The 20,210-nt window shown below is 47.4% G+C and overlaps 1 protein-coding gene across 1 annotated transcript in view; it reads right to left on the reverse strand.

Moving 5' to 3' along the window:
- The window catches only part of TRIM29 (tripartite motif containing 29), a 28,617-nt gene extending 18,493 nt beyond the window's left edge, over nucleotides 1-10,124 (reverse strand). The window contains exons 1-2 of the mRNA XM_074976924.1: nucleotides 9,252-10,124; nucleotides 1,199-1,294 (exon numbers count right to left, since the gene is read on the reverse strand). Of these exons, the coding sequence (XP_074833025.1) occupies nucleotides 1,199-1,294; nucleotides 9,252-10,109 (954 nt within the window). The 5' untranslated portion in view covers nucleotides 10,110-10,124. The remainder of the gene's footprint in view (nucleotides 1-1,198; nucleotides 1,295-9,251) is intronic.
- Nucleotides 10,125-20,210: the final 10,086 nt, after the last annotated feature.

Raw genomic sequence — 20,210 nt, forward strand, 5'->3', positions numbered from 1 at the left:
CTGACGTGGCACTTGAAATTAGACTTGAACTCATAAATCACTTGGACCACTGTTTCTTAAACTGGGTCCTACGGAACACTGGTGTTTTGTGAACAACACGCAGGTGTGCCCCAGGTGTTTGGAAAAATACACTGATGGTCTATATTTTCTGCTCCTAAAACCAGGTACAATGTTACTTCTTCATTGCTGTGATACCTGATTAAATTACTTCATTTGTTCTTGCTGGATATGTTGCTGTTTGGTCATTGTTTTTTATCTAACAACAGTTTTTGAAGAAAATTTTCACAGGTGTTCTACATAAAATACATTATTGTTCGGTGTTGCATTCTCTCAAAAGTTTAAGAAACAGTGACTTAGACCCAGGCCCTCAAAGAGATTTAGATGTCTCATCTTTACTGAAGCCAAGTCGCTTTTCAAACTGAGACCCAGAATGTCTGTAGATAGACAGCTTAGGCCTGAACTTGGGCTAGCTTGGCTTCCCAACTCAGTATGAACAGAAAAAAGAAAACCAAGGCTGACCCACAACTGTGGAATAGGTGAGAGAAGGCAGGCTTTCTTTTCAACTGTACATAATTTGCTGGACCTGATCTATACCCAGTGTTTGCACAGGAAGAGTGTGGATTATTTTTGACACCATCTCCTCCCACTGTGGATGTAATTATACCAAACTAAAGGAGTTTATGTCAGGATAGGTTATTCCCCTTCCCATGCAGAAATAAGTTGTATCGGTTCAAGGTACCTTTCTATTGGTGTAACTTGAGCTGCATTGTAGGGGCTGAATCACTGTAACTTTACCTATACAGTTGAACCTGCCCAACCTGGGTCTGAATTATTGATCATGGGATAGCTGGAGAGAGAGCGCCCCAGTAACCCTGGGCAGGGATTATGCTAGGAAAGTCAGTTAGCATGTCCCTTTTGGGCATTCTTGGTCCTCCTGCCAGCTGTGCTTTGAGAAAGTTGCAGCCGACGCCATTCTCCCAGGCTTAGAAGGAGGCTGGTTGGTCGGGTGATCAGAGAGGAGTGGAGGAAGGGGAGAAATGAGTGCGATATGAAAGTATGAATGGGAGAATCAGAGCATGGGAAAGGGGGGAGCAGAGAGAGAGAGGGACACAGTGAGGCAGGAAAGTATGATTGAGATGACAGCCTATGGGTGAGGGGTAAAACTGGGGGAAAGCTAAAGAGAGCATCACATCTTCACCTTGATGCGATCCTTCTCCTTCTGCCACTTCTCCACTTCATCTTCTACCTCTACGATCTTCAGCTGCAGCTGCTCCTTCTGCAGCGAGAGCTCGGTCTGCGGGAGGAAGGAGGGGGGAGATCCATGAAAATGAGCAGCATACAGCCCACTTCAAAGAGAATTTCTGCTTTTACTTGTACATTTGGCCCTGAACCATAACGGCTGGGAGCGACAGGCTCCTGGCACCACTTCAGTGGAGATCATGCACTGGCCGCTGGACCAGAGCCCAATGCCTCCAGGTGGGTCAAGAGATGCAGCTCTCCAAGCAAAGGAAGCAGCAGAATTTCTTGCGTGGGAAGGGTGAGATTGCAAATGGTGCTGCTTTTAATCATGCTGGAGTCATTAGCTGGAGGGCAGAGAAGCTTGTTTCAAAATTCAGCTGGGTCTGAGATGAAGGGCCCAACCCCGGGCGTGTCTGTGCAGCTATCGCGGTTGCCATGTAATTACGGAATGACGTTCGATTGGTGTTGCAAGCAGAGGATAACGCCCCCAGCAGGAATTCTGTTTAGACAGGTCTGCGGCTTAATTTGTTCTGAGTCTAGCATTTTAATATTCTGGCAGAGCTGGGTGAAGGCAGCACGGAAAAAAAGGAAGGGGTGGGCACAGAGGAGTGGGTCGCTGGAACATTGGCCTGGCCTATATCAGCAACTTGATGCTGCATTGTGACCCCTTTTTGTTAGCTTCCCACAAATATCTGTACAACCAAATTCTTTGTTGACGATGATGTGGATGTAAAGAGAGAGAGCCCTGATACATATGTAAATACAGGTCTGTGTGACCCGCAGGTCGGTGTGGTTCTGTTTCCTTCCATAGTCAGTCCTCAAAGGATGAGGATGGCATAGTTCCCATCTCTGGAGCCCAGCTCAAGCTAGGGAGACTTTTAGGTTTAGTTGTGGAGGGCACTTGTCCAACCCCTGGGATCATTTAGGAGTGGTGGCTATCATCTTTGCATGGTGAGCTGTGTCCGTGAGCATTTGTATGGGTATTTCAACCTTTCTTTTCTCACATCGGGGTAATACAGCTGGGTTTACACCGTAACTGTAATCAAGTCAGGGGGAATCAGGTGATAATGCTGGCTGGCTAACAATATGATTCGTTTGTGCCGTATCTCACATGTAGACCAATGTAAAGTACTTTTAACTCTCCCTGTCGCCACTGGCTGCTGGGGTCAACCACTTCATGCGTAACCCACTCTGTCCCTCTCTAGAGGTATTTGGGCCACTTAAAGGCTGCAGAGCCACTTCAGCCATGGCTAACAGAAGTAGAACTAGCAGTTTCAACTACATTGTAACTGGGCTTCCTGTCTTAATTATAGCTGTCGTGTATGTTGGGCTGGAAGGGTTCAATCATCAGTCAGGTAGTGGATAGAATACCTCGTGACTTGAGATCAATGGCACAATATAAATAATGCACCCAGCAGGAACTTGGCCAGACAAGAGCAATCTAGTTCATACCTCTGAAAGCTAGCTACTAAGTGTTTCTGCCGGCGCCCATCACCATGGTATCATGCATTTGGCAAACCTCAGCAGCTTTTGAGACCCCCTCTTTCTAACCACCCTGGGGAAAAAGAATCCACTCCTGACAATATATCTCAGTGAGGTTAAAAGTTACACCCCTGTTTCTCCCTCTAAATCCCTCTCACAATAATCTTTGTTCGGTGGCATCTGTGGAACTGGTCCATGAAAAAGCTCCCTCAAATCACGTTTTGGTTCCTAGGTCCTGGGAGGCCCCTCTGGACCATTGGACCATGACCATCCACAATGAGCCATGTCCCAACGTCCCAGGCGCGGAAAGCAAACCAGCGGGTTGAGTGGCTGGGAACAGATGCATCTGGTACTTCTTAACCTATTGGATCTAGCACACAAACATTGATAGGAAGTAGAAAGAAGGATTGGCCTCAGGAAAAGGTACCATGCTTTGGGAAGGCTCTAGAAATGTTAAAGAAGAGATTTTGCTGGACCTCAGAACAGGAAGGCAAAAGGGTGAGACGTAATTCCTTGATTTGTGTTAGAAAATAGATTACGTGGAGCAGCTCATACTGAACCTGTCCCTGCCACCTAATCACCTTCCTGATGGCTTTCTAATTCTCACACTGTGGAACGTCACATACATGGCACAGTCAGCCATTGGTGCAGAGGTGGGATGCCCTGTGATAAGAACTCTTTGGATCTAAGTCTCCGTTACCCTCTAAGGGCCTGTCCAAATTCAGAAATGAAACTGAAGAGCAAAGGGTTTTCCCAGGTGTCCAGGTCTGTGCAGTTACCTTCAGGTAACGTGCTGAAAGGTTGGTCAAGTGGGACTACGCAGTGGTCTTTCTCATAAAGGCTACTGACAACATTCTCTGGAACAAGATCTTGGCCATATGGCTGAAAAGTAAGTGACAGTGTGGAGGGGTAAGGACTGTAGGGTATTAGAGCTTTCCTTGGGAATGGATGAGTTCTTTCTGAAGTGAGGGGAACTGGACAGGGAGCACTGTTGGGAGATTGGAATCGGATGGATGGATGGATGATCTCGCATTTCAGTATTACTTTTATGAAAAGAGATCCCAAAAGGATTCCCCAAATTATTACTATATCTCTGTTTAAGTTATATTATCCCTGCTTTCAGCACTGAAATGCAGCTGCCTCTGGGGCAGAATGAGGCAGAGGTTTTAACGAGTAATAGTTCTCTATGGTTTAGCATGAGAATAAGATTTTCAGTGTAAGTCGTGGGGCAACTTGTATAGACAGAATCCAAATATTGTCATTGTCCTTACTAGACATGACACCAGAGCCGAGGGCAGATGGGAAAGCTTGTGAAGACATCATCAAAACCCAAGGAACACTCAGGTTAAATCAAGTGGCTTGGTGGCAGGAGGAGTTAAGTGAAGCAGATAGATGGGGTAATTCATAAAAGGGGTGAAAGATATAACAACTGTTCTCACAGTAGAATGGGGAAATAATCTAAAAACAGGCTGGAAGGCAGTGGAGAAAGAGAAAGTACTTGGAATACAATATAATTACTGACAAGAGAGTGAGAAGTTCTGAGGCCAAAGGTACCAATTCATTAGTGCATAAGAAAATCACACTGGCCGTGCTGGGTCAGACAAAGGTTCCAGTAACCTGTCTTCCGACAGAGGCTGATGACAGACGCTTCAGAGGGAAAGAACAGAGCAGGGCAATTCATTGAGGGATACACCCTTTCTTGTCCAGGCACCAGAAGGATTGGCCTCAGGAAAAGGTACCCCGCTTTGGGACCTGGAAGCTGAACATTTGGGCAGCTGCCCAGGAGAGAGTCAGGTGCCACCCAGCTGATTAGCAGAGCACCCCCAGCTGCCCACAGTGGGAAGCGTGTGTTTCTACTGGTGGTGCAGATGTGCACATACCTTGGTGCACATCACAAAATTTACTCCACCCATTGGTGGGAGAAATTAGAGGAAACTCTGTTCACTATCTTGGCTAATAGCCGTGGCTGGACCTGTTCCCTCTGAGCTTATCAAATTGAGTTTTTAAAATCTAGTTATTGGCCTGAGCACATCCAAGCATGCAACCTGGGTGCAGGTGTCTGTTTGCTGCCTTTATTTTAGGTCCACCAGGGAGGCCAGTTTAGCTTCCAGCTCAGATTAGGGCAGCCTCAGGGCTGGCCTACATTCCACTCAGCTGCTTGTGTCTCAAAGGGGCTGTTTTGTTAGCTGTGAGCAGCAGGAGTACACTGAGGCTCCCCGTACCCTCACACTGACACAGGGTTCCTGGGGTGTCATAGCTGCAGCCGGTCAGCTCCACACCACTTAGGACAGGGGTCTACAACCTGCCTCTCTTTAAGGACTTCTTTGTGGCTCCTGGTGCTATAATTGCAAAATTTTAAAAAACCTTCCTGATTGTCGTCGACAAACAGTGAACATCTAAGAGTCCCCAGATGAGCAACTCCTGTCTAAATAGCAAATGATGTGTCATCTTGAAACATTGGATGACTCCCCCGAGCATCCTCCAGAGAGAGAGAAGGTTCGGGAGTGAAAGTCAGGAGGAGAGTGGTGCAAACACACACGTAAAGTGTGAGGAAATAGAATATGTAAAAATTTTGTGAACATTCTGCAGTGAACACATGTCGCATTACAGATCGTTGTGTGTGCGCTGTTCCTAAAACAGGGGTTACAAAAAGTACGGTTTGACGTCATTTGTTAAGAACCGTCTCGTCTTTGCACGCGTGGTGGCTCTTGAATTATGATGTTTTTACTGAATTGGAAAAAAAGATTCTTCTTGCTATTTTGGTTGCCGAACTTAGGGGAAATTTCTCTGTTCTGGGAGGCTTCCCGCCATCCAGCTCTGTTGGCTTTGCTCTCCCACTGCACAACTTTTCCAACACAACAAGCGGTCCAGTGGCACCTTAGAGACCAACAAATTTATTCGGTCATGAGACTGCAGAGAGCGATGTCCGAATTGGATTTCACTTACAAATTTGACATCTTTAACCTTGTCCTGAATGGTGATCTCAACTGTCTGATGCATTGCAAGGGCAATTCCCCTATCTTTGATATCCAGAGGAAAGAGAAATATCCCACTTAATTTGCCACTAGTAATGAATGGATAACCCTCTCTTTCCCCTCCCCCACCCCACTATATAAACCCTGGATTCTGTTTTTCCACTCCATTTTCGTCTGATAAAATGGGGGCTGGCCAGGAAAGCTCATGCCCGAACACACGCGTTAGTCTCTAAGGCGCTACAGGACTTCTGGTTGTTTGTGTAGCTGCAGTCTAAGATGGCAACCCCATTGAGACTTCTCCAGCCCTTTAAGATGCAAAGAGTGGGGGAACTGGGTCAAGGTCTCTCTCCCATAACAGCCTGAGGCACACCAAGGCTGGAGAAGCCCTGCTCAAGTTACAGGAGGCCTCGCCTGCTCCTGTCTTCACTGGACTGTAACAGCACCAGCAGAAAGCCCTCTGGAAGAGCAGTTTTGCTTCTAAGCAGTAGTTTGCAGCAGTGCAGCTTACTCAGCCTTCACGCTGTCAATAGCTACACTGGTGCTCCCCTAGCATCGCGGTGAGCATAGCTGCCTTCCAAGCAGTTGATCTGGGTTGTGAGGGTTGGCCCTGCTTTGGGCAGGGGGCTGGACTCGATGACCTCCTGAGGTCTCTTCCAGGCCTAGGATTCTACGATTCTTTGATTATGACAATAGTCACACAACTTCTTCAGTGGCTGAAACCTCTGCTGCACCAAGGTCTCACAGACAAGCCAAAGCAAAACCTCATCTTACACCAATAGGGGAGGGTGGAAAAGCTCCTCCATGGTGTATATCACAGCACTGCTTGCTCTGTAGCAATCCAGAAAGGGCAGCGAATGGAAGCACCCTGGCTCATCGGAATGAACAAAGCCTCATTGGTTCACTTCCGAGAAAGGCTTCCCCCTGAGAGGCCTCTTTGTTGAAACTGGCAACGCCCAGTTCCACTGAATGTCATTTCTCAGCTACTTTATAGAATCTGCTGCACAGTGTAACCTTTTCTTTTAAAGGAGCAAAGGAAAACAAAATGAAGCACTCTCCACAAGATCTGATGTGACATGCAGAGTATTAAAGTGAAGGGCGGATGGTTCTGCAGCATTATTTACAGATCTGTGGTTGTGGGGTATTTTGGGTGCTTCCTCGTTTGAAAACAGGCCTGCAAAATTGGGCATAACTGGTGTCTCTTTTCGAAATGCTGAGTGTCATCTGTGCTGTCAAATTCTCTTGGCAATCCAGTGCTGTAGGTGCGCCTTTGCTGTCAGCAGCCATCATTTAATGCCATTTTGGACTTCTATCTTGGCTTTCAGATTTGTTGCTTTTTAAACAGTCTTGGCCCTGAGGATGTTACGATGTGTTTAAACCTGTAGCAGGACACTCGCCAGGTGGGAGGCCTTGGGAAGGTTTTAGGTCGCTACTCTGCAGCGTTGCAGAGTGAAAGACAGGGAAAGGCAGGATAGGACCGTGGATGGACTGTTACCTCAATTCCCTGCTCCAAGCACCACATACTTGCCTATGTGATTTTGGGCAAGTCACTTTGTCTATGCCATCATTTCCCATCTGTAAAATGGGGATAAAGCACTGGTCTATCTCACAGGGGCAGTGTGAAGGCAAATGTATTAAAAGGATTCTGAGGTGATCAAACTCTGGGGTGAGGGGGTCATATAAGGATAATACAGTTTGGTACTTGACACGTTGGTGTGTCTTTCCAGGCATTCAAAGTGATCCATAGGATCAAGTGTAACAAGAAAGAAAATTAAAGTTGCTGCAGGAATCACACTTATTTGGAATAAATCTCAGTGGATTCCAAGGAAGGAAACTCCCATCAGATTTTCCTTGTTATTAGATGAGGCTGAGCAACAGAAGGCTCTGATTGTATGTGGGAGGATTCTGGACTCCAGTTTGTGGTGGCATTTTAATTCCAGTTAATTAGCTTTCACTGCACACAATGTGTTTATAAATGCTAACTTAGATACTCTCAAATATTCCTTCCTCATTATGGTTCAGCTCAGAGTGAATTAACCAGCACCCGAAACAAACGAGCAACTGCAGCTGAACTGATGGCCAATTAATTCAAGTTACAACATGGCCAAAACGTGTAGTCTAGAAAAACCTTGTGTGATTCATATTGATAAAATCCCAAATCCTTTAGACTTAGGAGCAGTTGAAACAACACAGCTCAGGGATGTATTTGAAGTTCTACCTGAGTTCCCCAGGGTCTCAGTTGTGGAAAAATGAGAGCCAAATAAACATGTGGACAAAGACAGAGATGAAAAATCAAATAATGATATTTAAGTCCGAGGTGAGATTGTCTTTCTGCCCAGTTGTGGTCAATTGATTACAGTTTGGATATTGTAGGCCCAGCTGAGTGACAGTGAGGTCCCAGGGCTGCCTTGAGACCTGAATCAAGTATCAGAGAGGTAGCCATGTTAGTCTGTAGCTTCGAGAACAACAAGAAGTCTTTGCCCATGAAAGCTTATGCTCCAAAATATCTGTTCGTCTATAAGGTGCCACAAGACTTCTTGTTATTCTGGAGACCTGAGTTAATCAGAAATTACAGAGAACATGGCAGCCAAAGAGAAGATATAGAGCAGGAACCTCCTTGAGATTAGACGTGTTGTTCGAAGGTACAGAGGTGATGCAGGCATTACTAGGTGTCAGACTAGCATCAAAGGTAACAACGAAGCACTAATAATAACAGAAAGGTAGCCGTGTTAGTCTGTACTCCAACAAAAAAAAGCAGCACACATGGAGCACTTTAAAGACTAACAATGATTTATTCGGCGATGAGCTTTCGTGGGACAGACAAAAGCTCATCACTGAATAAATGAGGCACTAAATTACCCTGAAGACTGAGCAAGGCATTTAGTTGGGATTTCTGGATACAGAGATTCATGGAGAAATGAGCAACCCATCATTTAAGCTGGCTTTAAAACACAGCTACATGAAGACAAAGTTACAAGCAAGATTGTAAGCTGTCTATGAGAGGCTGGACATCAGAGAGACTTCCCTCCTGTTCTTCTTTACTATTATTATAACTGATTGTTTTAGATTGCCTGGGAATACTTCTTGCATGAATTTAAGTGAAAAGGATACGGGCAGAGGGATGGGAAGCAGCTTGGAGAGATTCTGGCCAACATTTTGCAAAGCAGCTTCTGACTATTGTTAAGGAACTCCATTTTGGGGTCCTCAACTGGAGACACCCTAATCCTGAAGTAGACCCTAAATGACTACATTTGGGTTCTGCCACACATAAAATTGGAAGAGGCTCTTGAGAAATGGGGACCTAAATGAGCTAGGATCCAGATTGCACCACAGCCACCCCCAGGGTCAGTCTGCTGGACCATATCAGTGCTTTATTAATGTTAAGCAGTTCTTACTTCTGCATCCATTCAGGGACGCTGTGCATGGGCCCCCCCAAGCCCCCAAGTGACATGAAACCGAAACACCCTTTAAAGAGCTGCAAGGTGGGAACAGAACGAGTGTCCTCCACTATTTAGATAGGTGGAAAGAATGACAGTAAGACACATGGGGGAGCATTACCTCTTTCCCCGATTTCTCAACCTCCACCGTCACCGTGGTGTGGTTCTTGTGCTCCTGGAACATACAGAGGTAGCAGATGCACATCTGGTCCGTCTGACAGAACAGCTCCATGGTCTTGCCATGCAGCGGGCATTTCCTGGCTTCAAAGTCCTTAATGGGGTCGAGCAGCTGGTGATCCCGGAAAGCAGCTCCCTCCAGGTGGGGCTTGAGGTGCAGCTCACAGAAGGAAGCCTGGCACACCAGGCAGGACTTCACCGCTTTCTGCTTGTTATCGATGCAGGAGTCACACAGGACCTCCTCTAGCTTCACCCGGGGTCTCGATCCAGGCACTCTGTTGGCCATGTTGTAGCTGGGTCTTCTCAGGTCCCCGGTCTCCACCCCAGGGAGGGAAGGCTTCTTCAAGTCCGCTATCTGCCCACTCGAGTACAGAGGCCTCCTGCCCTCTCCTTCGCTGGAGAAGAAGGTCTTTTTCGTCTCGGCAGAGAAGAGCGGTTTCCTCAAGTCCCCTTTGTCTGCAAAAGAGATGGTGGGCTTCCTCACATCCCCAAGCTGCACGCCAGGGTATGATGGCTTCTTGCCATCCCCGGAATCCATGCTGAAGTAGGTAGACTTCTTCTCGTCCGAATCCACAAACTGGATAATGGGTCTTTTCCACTCAGTCCCCAAGTAGATGGTGCTCTTCAGTTGCTCCGTCTCCAGAGAAGTGCTGCTGGTACTTTTGGCACCTTCCTTCTCACTCCCACCAGGGCTGGTGGACTTCTTCAGCTCCTCTGCATCATTGTTAGGGGTGGAGGGACAAGTTACGTCCTCCTGCGTCCCAGCTGTGCCATTGGTCCTCGATGCACACCCTGTTTCCATTGTTCAGAGGGATGAATTGACCTTTTTTTTCCCTCTACACTTGCTTCTTTCTTGGCCCTCTAGGCAGGGGGCAGATCTTCTGTCCTTTTGCTCTTTATAGAGCAGGCAACCTTGCTGGTGCTTGGGTCTGCAAGGAGTGGAGGTGGAGTGCCGGAAGGCCTCCTCCTAAATGACACACCTTGAGCTGCTGGGAGGAGGGGAACGCCTGAACTATGCTGCATAGAGGCTGAGAGAGAGAAGTCACAAAGGGATCAGAAGCTACAGCTATGAAATTAATTTTACAAAGCGGCCCACGCCCAGAACATTCTTGCCTAACCAGGTCTGGGAGGAAGGGTTGTTAATATACTTTAAAAAAATAATTTTGATTAGGAGGCAGCAACCGGTTCTGCAGCTCATTTCGAAAATAATGACTTTCTTGCCGTCAGGGATCAAGCTTGCCTCCTTGCAGATGTGGGCAGGGCTGGAGAGCATGAGGTCAGGGACATGGCTTTAATTGGGTCCCCCTCACGTGCAAGCGCGTGACTCACGCCCAAAATAATGTGGAAAATGAAATTAATGTGATGAATGAAATGTGTTATATTTAAACTGGGATCTCCCCAGAATGTTAGGTGATGAGAACAGGTAGGGGAGAAAATGAATGGATCATAAAAGTTGTAAATAACCCTAAAATCTTTATGTATTTAGATTTTGATCCCCTATAAACTTCACACCAAGGGGCATGCATCTAGGACTTCAGGCATCTCTGCCAGGCATGTGAAAATGAGAACAGCAAGGGAGAGACAGAAGTAAAAATCAGAATCCCAGCATGACTTTTTCTCCCCTTAAGGCGTATCATGTGATCACCAGTCATGTGACCAGTACACCTGAAACCTCCTTTTTATTCCAACACACTTTCGCACTGGCCAGAAATCAAACTTTCTTCCTCCCTACGCCTCCACCAGCAGTGGGCCTCAAAGCTGAGTAAGTGACTATTTCCAAGCTTGGTGGGCAGACCCAGGGCTGGCCAAAAGCAGTGTTTTCTGTGTTTTTAAAAGATGAGCTGTTCTCTTTTCTGAAACTTTTCATGGGAACTTTGACCTTTTCATCCAAATGAAATGAAAGAATTTGAGAAGTTGGGGGTTTGTTTGTTTTTTTTCCCTATGGGAATGTAGGCCCAACGAAGAAGACCCTACAGGTTCTCATTTTGATTCAGATCATATTCAATGTTTTCATTTTATTTGGGTGAAGTATTTTGAGGACGACTAAAATTTCCCATGAAAAGGTTGTGCCTGTTCAACATGCCAATTTTATCTCCCCACTCCCAGCTTTTTGATGATAAAATGGTGACAATCTGGAGAGACAGAACATTCCAAAGTCAAAGGCCCCTACACTTTGCATCAAAGAAATGTAGGTCGAGGAGGGACCTCCAAAATCAGCTAGTTCATCCTCCTACACCAAGGCAGGATTAAGTATCTACCTTCAGGAAATTCCAGAGACAAAGCCAGCTGTTCTTTTGCATTGATTAAATACTGATTTCACTCTAATAAATTCAGAGGAGTTACTCCTGCCCTAAGCCGAGTAAGGGCTTTCAGAAGGCCAGTAGTCTGTGGTTAGATTCCGCTTCAATATTAAAATGGGGTTATTACTTTGTGATGAGATTTTTATCTGTAATATTTTTTACTTGCCCTGTGGGTTATCCTGGGAAGCAGCAAGGCTAAGGGGGTAAACCCTGACAGAAAATCCAGAGGGGAGTCCTAAGGCGGTTCTGTGCCAACTTCTGGCATTGACCCGGCAACTCCTGCAGCTGAGCTGGTACCAGACATAGAGGTTATCCTCTCCTTTGGACTATATCAGTAAAGTTGAGAGGGGGACACTGGTGTCTGGGCAGCCCAGGGTCCAAAAAAATTGCCCAGGCTCGCACCTGGAGAGGTACTCCAGCACCGCTTAACAGCGTTGAACCAACACGGGAGGTAACAGATACCAGTTATAAGCTCTTGCTCGATTGGCATAGAGAATGAGCGCCAGGGGTTGCCTTCGATGGTGGGAGAGATCGTCGCATCTCACTGGACAGTCACCGCCCACCTCAAGCTGGGCAGCCCCCAGCCTATAGGGTACTGTCCCGCCACAGTTCACCTGCCTCACTGGGTGCGTGAGGCTTAAGGTTCCCAAACCTGACAAGTGACTGAAATTTGAGCAGCAGGCAAACCAATAAGAAAATCAACAAGAAAAGGAAACCATCAAAGTTTTAAGCTTGCTTGCTGGAATGTGCGGACCATGCTGACCGGTTTGACTGAAGATCTTCAGGACATCAGCGACACCTGAAAGACCGCTGTCATCAATGAGGAACTGAAGAGGCTCCAAGTTGACATTGCTGCTCTGCAAGAGACGTGACTCGCAGATTAGGGATCGCTAAAGGAAAAGGACTACACCTTTTTCTGGCAGGGTAAAGCCCAAGATGAACCCAGGGAGCATGGTGTTGGCTTTGCCATCAGGAACACCCTTCTACAAATGGTGGAATTAGGCATGGGCAGATCAGAAAGACTCCTTCAGGTCATACTTCAAACTTGAGCCGGTCCTGCCCACCTGATCAGTGCTTACACTCCAACCCTGTATGCCACACCAGAAGTAAAAGGCAAGTTCTATGCTTAGTGCTGCCATAGCACAAATACCTGCTTGGGAACAACTGTACATTTTGGGAGACTTCAGTGCAAGAGTTGGAGCCAATCGTGACTCATGGCCTTCCTGCTTAGGCCACTTCGGTGTGGGAAAAATGAGTGAAAACGGACAGCGTCTTCTCAAACTTTGCACGTACCACAATCTATGCATCACAAACACATCTTTCCAAACCAAGCCACAGCACAGAGTGTCATGGAGACACCCACGCTCAAAACACTGGCATCAACTAGACGTGGTCATCACTAGACGTGATAACCTCAAAAACGTCCTTCTGACATGCAGCTATCATAGTGCCGACTGCGATACAGATCACTCGCTAGTTTGCTCCAAACTCAAGGTGATTCCCAAGAAGCTGTACCACTCTAAACCAACTGGAAGGCTCCACATTGATGCCAGAAAGACAGCAAACTCAGAGAGAGCCGAAAAGTTCAGAGTGACCCTCGAGGAGAATCTGCGCAGCAGCCCTAGGGGTGCCCATGTGATGTTCAGATGGCAGCATCTGAGGGATACAATTTACAGCACAGCCTTGTCGGCGTTTAGAAGAAGAGCTAGAAACACAAATGACTGGTTTGAAGCTAAGTCTGATGAGATGATTCCAGCCATCGAAAAGAAGCGCACTGCACTCCTGGAGTACAAATGATCACCGAGCCAGAGTACCCTGCAAACACTCAGAGCAGCCAGAAAAACAGTACAGCACACAGCCAGGCGCTGTGCTAACAACTACTGGCTCGAGCTATGCAGCAGCATCCAGACCAGTGCTGACTCTGGTAATCTCAGGGGAATGTACGAGGGCATCAGGAAGGCATTAGGACCCAGAACAAGATGGCACCTCTGAAATCCAAATCTGGTGAAGTCATCAGTGACAAAGCCAAACAGATGGAGCGCTGGGTCGAGCACTACTCTGAGCTGTACTCACGCGAGAACACTGTGGCTGATACAGCCCTCAATGCTGTCGAGTTCCTTCCAGTAATGGACGAACTGGATCAGGAACCAACTGTGGACGACCTGAAGAAAGCCATCAACAGCATTGCAGTAGGAAAGGCCCCAGGCCAGGATGGTATACCAGCAGAGATAATCAAGTGTGCCACAGACACCCTCCTGGAACCCCAACATGAGCTACTGTGCCTGTGCTGGAGAGAGGGAGAGGTTCCACAGGACATGCGCAGTGCTACCAGAAGCGACTGCAACAGTTACCGTGGAATCTCCCTCCTAAGCATCACTGGTGAACTGTTCGCTCGTATCATCCTCGGCAGACTCCAGAAGATTGCTGAGAGGGTGTATCCCGAATCACAGTGCTGATTCCGCACAGAGAGATCTACCATTGGCATGGTCTTCTCTCTGAGGCAGCTGCAGGAGAAATGCAGGGAGCAGAGGAAGCCACTCTATATTGCCTTCATCGACTTGACCAAGGCCTTCGACTTGGTCAGCAGGGATGGACTGTTCAAACTGCTCCACAAGATAGGCTGTCCACAATGGTTACTCAAGATGAGCCAGTCTTCCCACAAAGACATGAGAGGAACCATCCAATATGACAGCACATTATTGGATATTTTCAGCATCAGGAGCTGCGTCAAACAAGGATGTGTCCTTGCTCTAACATTGTTCAGGATCTTCTTCGCACTCCTCCTGAAGCATGCCTTTGGATCTTCAGCAGAGGGCATCTTTTTGCACACAAGATCTGATGGGAAACTGTTGGATCTTGCAAGGCTGAAAGCTAAATCTAAGGTGCGGGAAGTCCTCATCAGAGATATGCCATTCGCAGATGATGATGCTGTAGTGTCACACGCAGAAGACCAGCTTCAGAAACTGCTGGATCAGTTCTCCAAAGTATGCAAGGACTTTGGGCTTTCCATCAGCCTAAAGAAGACAAACTTACTTGGTCAGGACGTTGCTGTTTTTCCATCAATCAGCATTGACAACTATACGTTAGAGGTCGTCCACGAGTTCATTTACCTCGGGTCCACCATCACTGACACCCTGTCATTGGAGACTGAGCTAAATAGGAGGATCAGAAAAGCAGCCACAACTCTGTCCAGACTCAGCGAGAGAGTGTGGAATAACATCAAGTTGTACACCCACACCAAAATGCAAGTCTCCAGAGCCTGCATCCTCAGCACCCTCCTTTACGGCAGCAAGTCTTGGACCCTGTATGCCCGCCAGGAAAAGAAGCTGAACGTCTTCCACTTGCGCTGCCTCAGGTGCATCCTTGGAATATCATGGAAGGACAGAGTGTCCAACACTGCCATCCTTGAGCAAGCCGGAATCCCAACCGTGCACACCCTCCTCAGGCAGCGGCAGCTCCGCTGGCTTGGCCACGTCCACAGGATGAATGATGGAAGGATCCCAAAAGACATCCTGTATGGCAAGCTAGCCTCTGGCAAAAGACCTCCCGGAAGCCCCCAGTTGCGCTACAAAGATGTTTGCAAGAGGGACCTCAGGGAGGAGGTAGACATCGAGCCAGACAGCTGGGAGGAGCTGGCAGACGATCGCAGCAAATGGAGGCAGGAACTACACAAGGGCCTTCAGAAGGGTGAGATGAGGATCAGACAGCTAGCAGAGGAGAAGCGAGCCCACAGAAAGCACAGTAAGGACCTGCCAGACACCCATTACACATGCGACAGATGCAGCAAGGACTGTCACTCTCATGTGGGCCTTCACAGTCACAGTCGACACTGCAAATGATGATCCCAAATGGAACTACGAAGGGCGCAATCCATAGTCTACGTAGACTGAAGGATGCTACTACTACCACTTTTTACTCGAGAGGTTTCATGCCAGAACCTCCAGTCTAAGCACCCCACTTCCTGAGAGAAGTTAGGTCAAGGTGCATGTGTTGCACCTGGTGTGTAGTGGGTAGAACCAAAGCCCTGAATCTGAACAACCTACACTTTGGATCTGGAGTCAAAAAAAGGCCAGCCATGAAGCTCAGGCCTCAACTTTTTTTTAATTAAGGATTTTGTCAAATCAGAGAAACACAGAGAGAATGGTCTTAAAAGCAGCGAGCTGATCGCCTGCGAGCTGAAAGTATCTCAGATGGTAGAAATGCCCTCCTCCTCTGCCACAAACTTCTACTTGCAGGTCAGTTCTTTTATTTGTTCACCAACTCAGTCCCTATATCATTCATTTTGTATAATGGGTATTTGCCAGAGACCCCTTCTGCCATTTCTAAATCCCCAGATTTTAAACAGCTTGGGGGATTATTTTCCCCCACCTTCTTTCACTGACTGAGCTGTTCTTGTACAACAACAGCCCAGCAGCACTGAAAGTAGCTGAAGAATGTTCCAGGGTGGAGTCCTCTGTTCTCACATGTCCTGAGAAAAATATGCAGAGCTTTTCAAACTGACGTTAAAGCTGAAGGATGGCCACAGCAGCGTGCAGTGACCCACCTAAGAGAGTGGCAGTTTGGCTTCTGTCACTCTGCGCTGATAGTCCAGTTCCAGCTAGGGAGTGCCAAGGGCCAGATCCCAATCTCTGTTCCGCTGATGTTACTCTGGAGTAATTCAGTGTCATCTTATAGAACAGCATTATTTTAAGACCCGTCTTGTATTTGTCAGCAGCAGGGGGAGGGCAGGGAGCTGGCACCTGATTTTTGATGGTTTGGGGTTGGCAGCACTGAGCAATGAGGAGGGTGTGTTGAATGCCAGAACCTTGTGCTCGCTAATTCTACCGCAACGGGAGCTGCACCAAAGTTGGAGAGGTTTTAGAGGCAGAAAAACCTGCTGTGAGTTGTAGTGTCAGTGTCGCCTACCCACTTTCAGTCTCTTCTGCTTGTTGCAGAATTCTTATTCTGTCTTGGTCAGCCCTGGGGCACCCCAGGTTAGGTAACCGGCAATGGCTTTAAGTCTCAAGCCCAGCCAGTGAGGGCTTAATGCACCTCCCATGCGGCCTTTCTTCCTAGCAGTGCTGCTAACGATGGGCTGTACTGCCGTGGTCATGGCTGAAAGACTGAAAGGAAAAGACCTCCTCCTCTGCTTTTCCATTTTTGCACCTCACTTCCATCGAAGAACGGTAGGAAAATTCCTTGCAGGCTCATGACCCACCTCCCTCTGGTCAGCTTTGGCCTCAGCTGTGGATCGATACTGTCCTCCCCATCTGAAACATGAGCCAGGCACAGCCTTTCTGGCCCTGCTGTTAAATGCTGCTGTCGTGGCTTGATGGCACATGGTGCCCATGCCTGGGAGGGCAGTGGGGAGTTCTAAGGACAAAGAACTGTCCCTGGGTGGCTTTCAGGATGGTCGGTGTCCAGTGTTCCGTGTAAGCTGAGCGCTTGGGTGGTCGCCCAGGAGAAGTTCAGGTGCCGCTCATCTGATTAGCAGAGCGCCCATAACCGCTCACAGCCGGCAGCATGTGTGTCTGTTGCTGGTGCACATCCACACATGCCTTGGTGCACAGAACAAAATGTATTCCACCCACGAATGGAAAAAATTAAAGGGACCCCTGCTTGTTTCTTGGCTCCTAACTGGGAGGCCGCAACTCCCATCAGTTTTTCAAGTCAGGCTAGTGGCCAAAACCTCTGCTTTCTTTTTCTTGAGAGACCCCAGCGCTGCTCCAGCTAGCATGCTAAAAACAGCTGTGTGACCTTTACGGTATAGATGGCAACTCAGGCTAACCATCCAAGCTCAGATCTAAAGATCAGGCAGGCTTGGAATGGGGCTGATTACCTAACCTGGCACCAGTGCTACAGCATCTACTCTACTGTTTTTACCATGCTAGCTCCTCCTCACTGCAAAAAAAGGTAATTCTTAACATGGATTAGCCAACTCTGATTTAGGTAGAAGTGAAGATGACAAACCCATTTCAAGCTCAGATTAATAGCTTGGGTTTAATCTCTTGTTTCCCTGCAAACCTTAATTTGAGCTGCTAATGTGGTTTTAAAATTGAGCTTCCATGTCCTCACTGCTCTTGTAGCCTGAGTTAGCTAAATTGGTTTAATTAGCCTGAGTGAGCAACACTTTTTTTATTATTTTTTCAGAAAAGACATGCCCATTTCTGTTGAGTGTGTTAATCCTTGTTTAGAAGACGTGTGTTTTTGCCCAAGACACCCCAATATTTCCCACAGGGTGCACCTATGTGTCATGTGCAGAATACCACTTTAGGGATAAAGCATACCCATTTCTCCCAGGGTACACCCAGATATAAGGCAGGGCACAATCCCTGACTCACAGGCTACACCCATGTTTGGAGCTCTTAAAGCACCCTTCTGCACCTTGCATTGGAGGAACTCTGAGCCTTTTATGAAAGTGAATACACTCAGCTTCTCAACACCCTTGCAAAATAGGTCAGTGTTACAAACCATGTGTAACACTGAGAGAAACTAAAGCACAGGCAAGCAGGAGTGTTCAAAAATAGTCACCAGATTGAAATTGAATCAAATATGTTTTTTTAAAGGAAAAAACAGTTTTGTGAAACCCATTTGGAGTTGTTTTTTTTTTAAATTGCAGTTTTAAATGTTTTGGTGGACACTGCTGTCAAGAAATAGGGCTTTTCCCCTCACTCCTTGTGTTTGATTTTTAGTTCCAGTTTTTGCATTGCTCATTTTGACTCAACAGTTAATTATTTTGGTACATTATTCGCTGTGTGTAGGAGTCCTGGTCATGGATCACAACTCCGTTGTGCTAGGTGCTGTACATTTGTATGCAGAGATTTTTCCAAAAAAACTTCTTCTCATTTTCCAAATGGAAATGTTTTATTTTGGTTTAATTGCTGATTCCTGGAACAGAAGAAAAGTCTTTCCCTGAAAAAAATGGAAAATTGGGAACATAAAAAACCAGTCAGTTTCTAAAAGTGTAGAGAATGGAAACAGCTAACAAATTCCCAGAGTGCTTTTTTAACCAGGGAAAGAGCGACATTTAACCAATGAAGATCAGAAGGAGTTCAGCACCCAACTAACTTGCTACTACTTCCTTGCCCTGACTTTCATAGCAACCCAAGTGCTGGGCCCAGCATGCTACTTGTCCATGCTCCTTTCCTTACGCACCTGTGTTTTCTCTAGGCTACATATGTTCTCCCATCTCGTGATGCACAAATACATAAATTATCCATATTGCAAGTAGGGAGTGTATCAATCAATTGACTGAAAAGCTTAGGCAGGGAAGAGCACTGACCAGAAGAGGGCTTTTCCTAGATCCTTTGTGCAGTGCCTACTTTCAACCTACAGCAAGTAAAACAGGTTCAGGGGCCTCTTCCCACTCTTGTTCACATCAGCATAAATTGGGAATAAAACCACTGAAGTCAGCAGAGTTGCACTCGCATGTGAGAAGAATTCGGTGCTCACTGTTTTTAAAGCCATTCCCTAAGGAGGCTCTGTGGTGTTCGGAGCTGTCTGGGCCTGAGCAATGAGGTAGCAGCCCGGTACTGGCTGAGGGAAGCAGTCAGGGCTGGGGGAGGCAGGCTGGCGCAGCTGCAGGGCAGGCTGTAGGGCCATGCTGCCGCGCCCCAGTGCAGAGTGGGTGAAATCCTCGTGAGGCATTTGCTGTTTGTGCTTGAGAGACACGTGCAGTCGGGTGGCAAGTGCTTTGCCCTGGTCCAGAGCTCTGGTGGGGTGATGAGCTTCTCCCACTTGTCGAATCAAGTGCCTTTCCCCAGCCCCATCATTACACGCATGGCTAGTCCACCGTCCTGTCTTCTCTGGGAGCCTCCATCCACCATCCTCCTAACCCCATGTGCTGATTTGGAGACCCTGCCTACCCTCCTTTTGCCTCATGGGACTGGACCCATCTCCCCAGAGCTAAGCTGTCAATAAGGCAGAGCAGCATGGGGCAGGTAATTTATTGGCCCGAGGGTACTGTATGCCACCCTGACTGGTCATGTGAGGTCAGGACTGATAGACAGCAAACTCCTGCTAAGGGCAGCAGAGCTGGGGCAGCCTAGCTAGTTCCCACAGACTCCTAGAAACTGAAAAGCCCCTTTAAGCCATCTGAACCTCTTCTCTCGCTCATCTGCTGGGCTCAGGACCTTCACTGTGCTCTTCTTCATCTCAGTGGGGGCCTCATTCCATGATAAATTCACTGTGCCATACCACAGCCACATTGGGACTTAATTCACTGTCCTGCTCTGAGGCTGCTGCCTAGGGTGTCAGTGAGCTGGGGCCAGGCAGTGTGGTGGCTTCTTGATTTCTGTTGAGGTTGGATTACTGGAGATCCGTGTGCAACACTGAAGCTGCCCTGGGGAGAGAGGAGCTGTGAGGAATGAGTCCAAGGCGCACAGCAAAGAGCTGTGTGAGCTCAACTACCGCGTCTCATTGTTCAGAGGAGTTTTCAGGTGGAAAAACCCCTGGGAAGTTAAATGGGGAAAACGTGTTGGAACAAGGGCACTTATTCATTCTGTGCCTGGGCAAGACACACATTCAGAGCCTGTTCTCCCTCACCCTCGTTCTCCTTCCCCCCTCTGTTGACTGCAAAACTTCTGAATACAGAAAACATGAGGACAGCTGAGAAGTTGGGTGTA

The sequence above is a fragment of the Carettochelys insculpta genome, chromosome 25 (assembly GCF_033958435.1).
Source record: "Carettochelys insculpta isolate YL-2023 chromosome 25, ASM3395843v1, whole genome shotgun sequence".
In the NCBI taxonomy this organism is placed as follows: Eukaryota; Metazoa; Chordata; order Testudines; family Carettochelyidae; genus Carettochelys; species Carettochelys insculpta.